A 12,497-nucleotide genomic window follows, 5' to 3' on the forward strand; every position below is an offset into this window, starting at 1 on the left:
CCACGGAAGTTCTGATCCCCCACAAACGTATTTGTATCAATATTATAGCATGAGCTTACTACTTTCTTTCATAATGGCTCATATTCATCGGAGAATCTCCACTACCACTTAAACAACGCTGCATTTTTCATCTCCAAACTGTCCACCCCTAATCCCCCCGTGTTCCTTAGGCTTATGGATGGTGCTCTACTTAATGGTCGGCATAACTCTCTTTTCTCTATTACTCCCCAAAAGAACTTAGTTTGCAGAGAGATCATATTCTTTTTTACTTGAACCGACATTTTAAACAATCCCAAATAGTACATCGAAAGACTGCTTAATCGACTTAATAATTACCACCCTCCCTGCTTTTGTCAGTAGGCTAGCCTTCTACGCTCCCAATCTCTTCTCAATATTATCAAGTAATGGTTTCCACGTGCTCACCTTCTTTGGATTTGCTCCTTGGGCGATACCAAAGTAAGTTATTGGTAATGAACCCACACTACATCGCATTGCGCTACTCAACCTGATTACCAGCTAAGGTTCACAGTTCACCGGATGACAATTGATTTCTCAAAATTAATTTCTAACCCCGACATCATGCCAAAACACTGTAGAATGCGCTTATAGCATATCAAAACCGCTGGATCAGCTGGGCAAAATAGAACTGTGTCATTCGCAAATTGGAGATGCGTTAATGACACTTTTTTCTTACCCACTTCTAGTCCTTGAACCAACTGTTTCCCACTACTCGCTGAATCATCTTATTTAAGGCTTTTGCTACTAACACAAATAGGAAAGGTGATATTATTGGATCACCTTGCCTAAGTCCTCTCTCCATTGCAAATGACTTTGTTGGAGAGCCATTTATTAAGACCGACATCATTACTGTTTCTAACATTCCATGTGTCCACCATTTTCATCTAGGACATGATCAATGAAGCACCACTTTATCGAGTCAAAGGCCTTTCTAAAATCTAGTTTTACAAGCACCCTTTCCTTTCTTGTCTTTTTAAGCCACGCTAATGTCTCACATGCGATTAGGGCTCCATCCAAAATTTGTCGACTCTGCACAAACGTTATTTGGGTATCTCCAACTAATCCACTTATTAGAGGTCTCAGCCTTGCAACCAGAACTTTAGATACCACTTTATAAATACTTCCCACTATACTGATGGGCCTTAAATCCTTGATTTCTCTACCCTCACCCGATTTCGTCGCCAACGCAACCCATGTCATGTTAGACTAATCAGCAATGCTACCAAAGACACATGTTTTTCTTAATTTAAATGATCTCTTACGCCTTATTGTAGAACAGGGTTAAGTACGATTTTGGTCCTTAAGGTATAGGTCGAAAGTTTTTTTCGTCTTCAACTTTTTTTTTGCATACAAAATCATCCATAAAGTTTAAAATCAAGTTTTAAAAATTCGTCATTTTTACTTAAATATTAAAATTTTGGACTAAATTATCCATAATAAAAAAATTTATAAAATAAAAAAATAAGAAAAAGAGAGTATTTTTGCTCCTGCGAACGGAGAAGGAAAGAAAAAGAAGGAAAAAAGAAAGAAAAAGTTGTCTATGATCTACCTCCACCTCTGCTTCTGCTGCCACTTCTATACGATTTTGGTCCTTAAGGTAAGAACGATTTTAAAATCAAATTAAATCTTAGGACGATTTTATATGTAAAAAAAAATTAAAAATAAAAAGAATTTCGACTTATACCAACCCTTATTGAACATTATCAGTTTGCTTGAATTTGAAATCTTAGTTAAGGGGAATAAAGCAATTTACGAATTCAACAATTTATTGTTGGTTGCATGACTTCATCTTTCACAGGCCACAAGTGACCAATGCAAAGGGATTATTTTTTGGAAAAGTATAAGTAATCAACAAAATTTTTGAACAATGTGTAAACAATGTGAATTAATAGGATTAAAAGAGTAAATTTAATTAATAACATTAAATTAGAATGTAATATATTTTCATTTGATTGGTAATTATTTATGTTGTTCAAAATTTTTATTGTTTTCCTAGCACTTCCCTTATTTTTTACCTTATTTTCTTGTGTTTGGCCTTTCGGTTGAGCAGACAATAATTGTTGTCAAAGTTTAATGGTAGAATATTCTCATTCACGGAACATTACAGATTCAACTAATTGAATAAATTAACGACCAACTTTGTTAAATGCAGAGACCTGGTGAGTCATCCTTGCTATAGGGTCCGTGGATAATCCTCTAATAAGTGCACCTGGCTTAAGTCCATTGAGCCATTGTCTTTAGAGAAGATAAATAATTATCGTCGCTAAACTTTCTAGAATCTAGACCGCACCAAATGTCCTTGCCAGGTGCAATCTATCTATTATAATAATATTTCTCACGTTTTATTTAATCTCTTTGGTTTTTGGTTCTAGTTAACAGGTTGTGTCACTTATATATATATATATATATATATATATACACAAGCCTAGCTTGTGCTGTGATTAAGTGGTCGACTAATTATTTCTTATGTTTATCTTTTAATAATCGATAACAAAGAGTATCATTTATTTATACAAAGCTTTTATGATGTATAGTTAGCTAGTCATGATTTGTGAATAATAAAATTATAATTTGATAGATATAAAAGTTGAGATACTTACTACAACACAAATCATACTTAATTTTAATAGCACAAATTAGTTGAAAACTGGTTATATACAATTTTTTTGCTAGGCCAACCCCACTTTTAATTTTATTTTTTAAATAAAAATGGAAAATAAAGTTTAAAAAATTCAAATTAGTGTTACATAGTATCCAATATTTTTATTAAAACGTATTAATTATATAATCCATCCAATGGTGACCAAAGCTTCCACAATTGGGCCGAAAAAAGTATTAATTAGCATAATTAAATGTTGTTGTCCCCCTTACCAAAAAATAAAAAAAAATAAATGTTGTTGTCCCACTTTTCTAATCTGCGGTCCTGTTCTCTAGATATTGTACTTTACCATGAAACATCCCAGGCTAAAACAGAAGTGCCCCACATAAACAAAAAAGTAGTGGTTCAGACTTCAGAGGCTTTTTCCGCCCTCTCTCCATCTCAAAGGTCTCGGATTCGAGTCCTACCAGTTGCAACCGAGAAGAATGAAAATTATTTAATTTATTGGGGTACTTAGAATTGGGAGTTGTCTAATCTACCCATAAAAAAAAAAATTTCAGAAGCTTTTAGAGTTTATAAAGTGAAAAGAAATCTTCTAAAATAAAAATAGTAATAAAATATTATTATTACATTTATAATTTTTATAATTTTTATTATTTTAATTCTATAGTAAGTACCTATTATTTTTTATTTCATCAATTTTTTTTACTTTCAAAACAAATTAAAGAATAATTAAAAATTTTAATTTATTTTTTAATTTTTTTAAAATTTTTAAATAAATAAAATTTTAAAGCTTTATCCTTTTTATATTAAGAAATATTAAAAGATCAATCATTTTTATCAATATTATCCAACACTTTCCTAATATTTTATTTTTATATTATTAAAATCTAAAATTTAAAATTTTAGTACATAATATCATTCTTTTATATTTTTAAGAAATAATATATATTTAAATTTTATTTTTTTATATATTAAAAGGATCATTAATATGATGAGTTAGAAACTCGGAATTATTTTCAATCATTATTCTTACAATCGTACAAATGATCTAAGCAAAGGTCTCACGGGAGTTACTTTTGCCCTTAAACCACGTCCAACAAGGAATAGTGGGTGCCATATTCACACATACACAGAAATATGCCTTTTTTTTAGTTGCTTACATTATCTCCTTGTCCAAATAACAAGGACTAACCAGTTGGATTGTGTTTGTTTTTAAGAATAGGATAGGATAAGATACTGAGAACAGGATAGTATAGGGCAAAACATTGATAAAGAGAGACACAAAATATTTTGTGTTCTTATATTTTGTTTGGTGATAAACTAAAACAAATTATGAAAATTCAATTTATTCTCATTTTTTCATTCAAAAAATTTTGAGATGAAAAATATAACAATAAAAAATATAATTATGAAAAATTAACAAGAATAATGAAAGAAAAAATAAAAAATAAGTTGTGTTCTTTGTTAGTGTCTCCGTGTCCTTCCTATTAGGATGGACACAAAATACACTAATTTAATGTCTCTGGACACATTGTCTCTGTCCATGTCTCTTCTGCCAAACACGATTTTGTGTCTCAGTGTCCCTATCTCAATGTCTCTCTGTAAACAAACAAACACATCTTTACTGATATGAATTTTATTTAAACGATTGTTATTAGTCAATAAATTATTATATGTACAAGACAAAATTCAAATCCAACATTTATTTAAACAAATGAATAAACTAATTACTGGATCAACTTAAGTTAGTTTATAACCTTATGCTTATGGAGCGTCAACTCACACCAATGTTGGATTTATTTGGTTGTCAATAACTTTGTCAATTGTTATAGGTGGCGGTTCCAATAACGATATTAATTTTTCTCCATTTTGGGGTGGTGTTGACGAAATAATATTGAATTCGAGGCTATTCTTTTCTTACCTATTCTCTTTATGGTTCGGGCCTAGATAATAGATATGATATTAAAAAAAATGTATTAAGTAAAACAGAACTATAATATACTTTGTATGCATGTTAGGCAATTTTTTATCAAATGATCATAACTAAATGTCATGGTTTTCTAACAAGAAGGATTAGGTATATACCAACGCCTCCATTATTTTACCAAGTACCATTTATAATTAGAAGACTAGACTAGAAGTTATTCGGGGCAAGTATTATATCAATTTTACCACCAGTCACGTCTCTTATTTCGTCAACCTTTTGGTATAACGCCACAAAACAACTTCATTAACATAAGCTTATATATTTTTTTTTATTAAAAGAAAAAACTATTGGTCAACAATTTGCTTTATTCAGAATTAATTATTGTTGATTTTCTCAGTAAACACAGAGAAATTAATCATTATTACTACATTTTCTTTTGAGATTCTTACCTTATTCTACGTCTCCACCTAACCACACCATATATGAGGGGCTGCAAATGATTTTCTGAAACTCGAAGAGTATTTGTAAAAGACCGATATGACCCTGAAGAGTGGACAATGTCCTACGCTGAAGGGAAGACTTCCTTAATGTGAAATCATAGAAAAAATAGAGGTAGCTGTATGTGGCTTCCCAACCCATTTAGGCAAAGTAAAAAAGATAAATTAAATAATAGAATATATAGCCGAAAAAATATAATGTAGTAGCATGAAAGAAAAGGCAGAGTTGTTTACTTGTTTTGGTGATTGAGTTTCCAGTTATATATATATATACAGGCCAATCACTTGCCATTATGTTAATGTCAGCACGTTTTTTTAAGCTGCGAATTATTAAGGTTCCAAAGAGAACTTAAAGTAACGAAGAGAGTTATAGAAAGAGAGAGAGAGAGAGAACACAAAACAATTGTTATATTTCCCATACCCTGTTTCTGTTGTTGCTCATTCACCTTCATCTTCTTCAACTGAAAAACAAACACTTTTTCCTAAAGGTTCGTCCATGTCTTTTACAAAACTCTCTGTTTATTCTTAAATTCCATTTAATTTAATTAATTATCAACATATGCTAAGGTAGTTTCACAGTGCTCTTTACTTTTCCAACCATTCAAACAGCATTTTCTTGGTTCATTATGCCATTTTGTAATCTCTGTATCTCTCGAATGAAGCTTGTTAATATTAATATTATTGTTTTTTCTTTTTAATTAATTAATATGTATGGTTTTTTAAAGGGTAATAACATTGAGGAAACAAGGTTTCTTGTTGTGGTGGTTTGGAATGACTATGCAACTCTGCTTCTTCTTCTTCTTCTTGTTGTTGCTTGGTGCCTCCTCTTCTGATAAGACAACATTAAGGTAATTGTATCATCAATTCATCTCTCAACTTTTGGCTTATATAGCATTTTTTGCATTTTAATTTGGTGCTTAATAATCTTTACGTGTGTCAGAGAGAACATAAAAAGGAAAAAGAAAATAAAACAAGGTGGAGAGGAGTATGTATGAATGTTTTTTAAAATGAAGACATTCTATGTTGATGATGTTGTTTTTATTCTTTCCATGACAACTATAGGTTATAAGCAAACAATAAAAAAAACTTATAAGCAAAATAAAAAAGGTCACGGTTTCTTTGTCTTTTTTGTAACCATTTCTTTTCTTCTCACATGACAACTTTTTAGGACTTCCATCTCCTGAATTCTTTTTTGTTTTTCCCTCTTTAAAAAAGTTATTTATATTTATTGTTTTAATCACGAATATAATAGTACATAAAATATATGTAATAAAATATAAAACAAATAAGTTAACAAGTACTATATTAGGAATGATTTTTCAATATTTTTACGAGAAAATAGTCAAATTCGTCTTTATCTTCAAATAATTTTTTAATTATATTCGTTTAAATTAGTCACATCAATTTTTTTTTTTAACAATTTTGTTGACACTACAACTGACACTTTTCATGAGTCATTAACATAATAAGTTTATAAATTTAGATAAAATTAACGATAATACTAGAGATACAAAAAATAGTCTAAATTTATCCTATTTAATATTCATTAATTGTTGCAACAATTAATGAATCTTAAATAAGATAAGTTATAACTATTTTTGGCTAATTTTTTTTATTACTAAATATGTCTATAAAATTAATACTAAAATGAGAGACTTTAATATTTATAATCTCTCATCATTTAATCTAATTTCATAAATTTATTATATTAGTAATCAATTAAAATAATAAGGTGTATATTGTAATAAATATGATATTACTTAAAATGTTATATCATTAAATTAAATTTTGACACGTAAGCAATGAAAGTCAAATAATATTTAATTGAAGGGCATTGAAGGATATATGGAAATGAACATCTTCAAATAATCTACGCATTGATAACTTACCAATCATATTTTTTTCTCTAAAAAACTTTTAATTACTAATCAACAAAATACTTAATTCGTTCATGCATTATAACTTTTAGTAAGTCTGTTACATTTATTTAATCAAAAAATTTTTGTTACATGTAGGTCCAGTTTAAGAAAATGGTATAATTAATTAAAAAAAATAACTTAAATAACAAATATTTATATAAAAGTAGTTTATAAATAAGATATTTTGTATTTAATTTTTTAATTCTAAAAATATTTATTTTAAAAGAAATGTGATAATAAATTTTTTATTACGAAAGAAGTCATATTTTTTAATTTTTGCATAAGTATTTAAATAGTTTCTTACAAAACTACAATTTAATTTTAAAAATTACATCAAAAATTAATATTATAATTTTTCATAAATTAAAAATAAAAAAAGTTATTTATGACCCATCCAAACATATCCTTAAATTATGTTATTAATCTCTTGAAGGAATGTTACATATGAATATAGCATGAGAACATATATTTGACCAATATACATGCCAATTCTCTAAAACTGATTTTTATTTTTATGTTTATAGAGATGTTCTACTATCATTTAATCCAAATTCAATAACTATTCTTCGAACAAAAAAAATCCAATAATTATTCATGACTGATAGTATCTTAAAAAATATTCATATGATGACATTTTTATACAAATATAATATTATAAATTAATAAATAATTTAAATTAATAAATTTAATTAAATATATTAAATCATCTAATAATTTACCATATTATTTTTATACGATGACGTCACCACAACAATATCTATCTAATTCCTTTTCTGAAATAGAAATTTTGTTTGTGGTGTCTTCATTACTTTTACCGTAATCACAATTGAAAAGCTACTTTGCAAGTTAGTGATTCTCTTGGGGCCATGAAAAGAAAGGAACCTATATATTATATTACACATCTTCCCCTGCACTTTCTGACACTTCTGCTGTCACGTGCTGCACATATAATTTCTATCTAGAAAATGCAATTAACTAACTATTACGTTCCTGAATTAAAATAAAATTCAGTATACTGCATTCTCAATTCTCATCGATGGCAATTGTTCTAAGGAGCTATATATCTACGAAAAAATCTAGGAGACTAACAGATTTTGTAATTTTTAGTCATCAATTAATTATTAATGATGTTTTTAATAGTGTGAAATTGTATCTAATGATATAAAATCATTCAATTTCTTTTTAATAGTTAAATATTAACCAGAATTTAACAAAAGTACTAACCCCTAACACTCCTCATCTATCAATTTTAGAAGGAATCTTATAGTTTCTTCTATTATCTATCAATTCTACATTACGAATCTTATCATTAAAATAAGACTTTTATGATTTGTAAATACCTTCTTACTAAGCTTTTGAAACTGCAATAAAATTAAGAGGTACAACTTTTGTTTTAAACATGAATTGATTTCAAGTAAAAGGTTACCTAATTTTATGAAGATTATCAACCAATAATTTATAGAAAAGAATATACTTTCAAAATTAAAAAAGAAAAATAGAGGTTTAAAATTTATGTTGTGTGTTTGTTATTATTTCTTTAGATTTATGGTATATCTAAACTTATTCTATGTAATGTGGGATATTGCAATATAAAAAGTTAGCAACATAGCATAACATAATCATTTCTCATAATTCAACTGTGAAAGTGAAATTACACTAGCCAATTCCCATATTGGTTAGGATATATAGTATCTACTATCTAGGAATAGGAATAGAAATTAGCAGCTAGCTACGTGCATTCAATAACAGAGACTACATTTTCTCCCATTAACTAACTATAGTAGCAACAATAATACAAGTTACAAGAAGCAATCTTTTGAAAAAAGAAAATGATGGGCACTTTGACCATAACTGGAATATGTATTGCTATTCAATTGGCCGTCATCAAATTCTTTAATTTCTCTTATTTTCTTTTGCCCTGTTGAAAACGCAAGCCAATGCTATATAATGTTATTGCTTTCACTTTTATTATTATTATTGTTATAACATTTTTTTTTCTAATGTCCTGTACTTATTTCATTTTAGAAAAGGTTTAAGGGGGAGAAACAGCATGCAGACACCATCATCTTCCGATTTTGCAGTCAAGCTTAATGAAAAAAGCCATCAGCAGGTGAATTAATAATAAACTAAATTAATTAATTAGTTAAGTTTTATTTTTATAAAAAAAAGCTAAAAAATACTTAATTAATTGATGTGTTGACTTTAACATAACTGAATTTGAATTTTACTTATTTTCAGTTGGTGGTTGATAATGGCATTGTTTCGGTAACTTTGTCAATACCGGAAGGCTATATCATTGGTATATCTTATAACGGAATTGAGAATGTACTTGAACCTCAAAATGAAGACCAAGATAGAGGGTATCTAATCAAATCTAAGCAAGCTATTTACTTCAAATCAAATAAACAAATATAATGTCTTTATATTTTCAGGTACTTCGATGTTGTTTGGAATGAACCAGGAAAACCCAGTACCTTTCAAAGGTAAAAATATGTTCATATTAATTTATTTTTGTGCACATTATTTATTTATTTTTTTAGTATGAACACAAAGTCATCTTTAAATAATTATTTTTAATTGATTATATTATATAAAAATATAGTATTTTTTATAAAATAAAATAACGTATGAGAAGAGAGTAGTATTTGGTCACTGTCTATACCTACAAATCTATGTTTATGACTCAAATTTAAAAAGATATACTACATACAAAATACATATATTTAGTATTGTACTGAAAAATTAGAACTCACATATTAGACATGAAACAAAAAAAAAAAATTCAAAATCTATGTCTTTGTATTTATGTTTTCATTATTCTGAAACAATAAACAAACACATCATAATTAAAATTGAGTAAAACATGTTGATGCATGCATAGTGCAGAATCCACGGAACAAATTTTTCGGTTATAGCTTCTGACGAGAATACGGTGGAGCTTTCATTTTTAAGGACATGGACAACTTCGATGGAGGGCTCAAATGTCCCCATTAATATAGACATAAGGTATCTATACTGTGAGTTAATAATGTTGTGAATGAATGAATGAAGTAGTAGTAGTAATATTTACATATACAGGTACATTTTGCGAAGAGGTGATTCAGGATTTTATTCATATGCAATATTTGATCGGCCTGATGAAGGATTTCCAGGTGTTGAGGTTGATCAAATTAGATTTGTTTATAAGCTCCTGAAAGATAGGTTCAGCTATATGGCTCTATCTAGTACAAGACAAAGAACCATGCCAACAATGAGAGACAGAGAAATGGGACAAACTCTGGCTTACCCTGAAGCTGTTCTCTTAACGAAACCAAGCAACCCTCAATTTAGAGGAGAGGTACTTAAAAAGGACCCGTGAATGTGTAAATGATTTGATTTGTTTTGTTGTGTAATTATTTGTGTTGGTTTCAGGTGGATGACAAATACCAATACTCATGTGAGAACAGTGAAAACAACGTTCATGGATGGATTAGCCTTCAACCTGATGAATCCGTGGGTTTCTGGATGATTACTCCTTCCAATGAGTTCCGCAATGGTGGCCCCATCAAACAAGACCTCACTTCTCACGTTGGCCCCTTCACTCTTTCCATGTTTGTCAGCACTCACTATGCCGGCAAAGAAGTAACCATGTCTTTCCAACAAGGCGACACTTATAAAAAGGTTTTTGGACCTGTTTTTCTCTATCTTAACTCTGCTTCAATCTCCGATGATCCCTTGTCTCTCTGGTCAGATGCTATTAACCAGGTTTCTCTCTTAAGTCTTACCTATTAATTATTATTTGAGGGTGAAAATAATTTCAATAATTAATAATTTGTCTTTTTATTATTAGCTCTCCAAAGAAGTCAAAGCCTGGCCTTACGATTTTCCACTATCACCAGATTACTTTCCACCCGATCAACGAGGAACAGTGTTAGGAAGATTGTTAGTCCAAGATTGGTACAACAATTTGATACAATGTTTTTCATATGTTTATTTTCCTATTTAATTTCACACCATAACTTATATAAAATGTAGCAGGTGTGTTAAGGGTGGGAGATTGCAGTATGCTAACAATGCTTATGTTGGCCTAGCATTACCTGGAGATGCAGGATCATGGCAGAAAGAGAGCAAGGTACATTTCCATTATTCGAATTTTATTTCTTGAATGAATAAATATGTCATTCAATTATCACATGCAGGGTTACCAATTTTGGACTCAAGCTGACTCCAAAGGATACTTTGCAATTAAAAATGTTGTACCTGGGGATTATAACTTGTATGCTTGGGTACCTGGCTTTCTTGGTGATTACAAATATAATTCTACAATCATAATAACACCAGGTACAATTAAATTATCTTATTACATTATCATCATGTATATTATGATGATTACCTCAACTAGAAATTAGAATTGATCTTTTGAACATTTAGGAGGAGTCATCAAATTGGATCAACTTGTATATAGTCCTCCTAGAAATGGACCAACCATATGGGAAATTGGTATCCCAGATAGAACAGCCGTAGAGTTCTACGTACCAGATCCTTACCCTACTCTCATGAACAAATTATACACTGAACAACGCAAAGACAAGTTAGTTCATAACATGCTCAAAATATATATATTCTGGACATTCTTTTTTCTCTCCATTTAAGTGTCTGTTTTTTTGGCAGGTTTAGGCAATATGGGTTGTGGGAACGTTATTCTGACATGTATCCAAATGAAGATCTTGTTTTCACTGTTGGTGTCAACAAGTACAATAGAGATTGGTTTTATGCCCATGTTACAAGGTAATAATTAATTAAGTTCTGTCCATAACTATATAGATTATAGCGAATAATACTGATGTGACGATGAATGCAGGAATATGGGGAATAAGACATACGAACCAACAACGTGGCAAATTATATTTGAACATCGCAATGACATAATAGAAGGGAACTACACACTACAATTAGCCCTAGCATCTGCTGCTGATGCTGAACTTCAGGTACATGGTTTTCTGTGACCAAATTATGGCTCTGTTTTATGCTATGCACACTATTAGTAATGTGTTTTTTTATGTTTGATGATCAGGTTCGGTTCAATGATCCAAGTGTTTATCCTGCCCACTTTGGAACAGGGCCAATAGGAGGAGACAATGCCATAGCAAGACATGGAATCCATGGATTGCATAGGCTGTATAGTATTGATGTGCCTAGTCATCATTTTGTGAAAGGAAAGAATATCATTTATCTAAGACAATCTAGAGCTATAAACCAATTTCAAGGAGTTATGTATGATTATATCCGTTTAGAAAGACCACCAAATCCAACCAATTGATTTATTGTGTCTCCACCTTTTTGTGGACACAGTAAATGGAGCTTTGTAATTAATTAGACTTTAGCATTGCAATTAATTTGTACAATAGAATAATAAAAATGTCGATTTTTAATTTTCAACTTAGTTTTAACTGTCAATACAGAATTGTTATCTTGTGATAATTATAACTTACTTGATACAACACGAAGAATTTCAGGAACCATAATAATATAGGCTTCCAATACTATTTCTTTTT

General features: G+C 29.6%; 1 protein-coding gene across 2 annotated transcripts; it reads left to right on the forward strand.

Moving 5' to 3' along the window:
- Positions 1-5,060: 5,060 nt before the first annotated feature.
- On the forward strand, positions 5,061-12,378 carry LOC107631386 (uncharacterized). Of its 2 annotated transcripts, none has more exons than XM_016334815.3 (15): positions 5,061-5,532; positions 5,770-5,892; positions 8,989-9,073; positions 9,202-9,323; positions 9,396-9,446; positions 9,850-9,969; positions 10,042-10,300; positions 10,375-10,707; positions 10,793-10,899; positions 10,981-11,074; positions 11,142-11,283; positions 11,374-11,533; positions 11,614-11,730; positions 11,804-11,930; positions 12,017-12,378. In XM_016334815.3, exons 2-15 carry the CDS (start codon positions 5,816-5,818, stop codon positions 12,260-12,262), a joined length of 2,040 nt encoding a protein of 679 aa, XP_016190301.2. In that variant the 5' UTR covers positions 5,061-5,532; positions 5,770-5,815; the 3' UTR covers positions 12,263-12,378. The 2 variants fall into 2 exon arrangements, with proteins under 2 accessions (XP_016190301.2, XP_016190302.2); XM_016334816.3 differs by having other exon boundaries at positions 5,340-5,532; positions 8,994-9,073.
- The last annotated feature ends 119 nt before the right edge of the window (positions 12,379-12,497 follow it).

The sequence above is a fragment of the Arachis ipaensis genome, chromosome B3 (assembly GCF_059453495.1).
Source record: "Arachis ipaensis isolate K30076 ecotype BB chromosome B3, ASM5945349v1, whole genome shotgun sequence".
Classification (NCBI taxonomy): domain Eukaryota; kingdom Viridiplantae; phylum Streptophyta; class Magnoliopsida; order Fabales; family Fabaceae; genus Arachis; species Arachis ipaensis.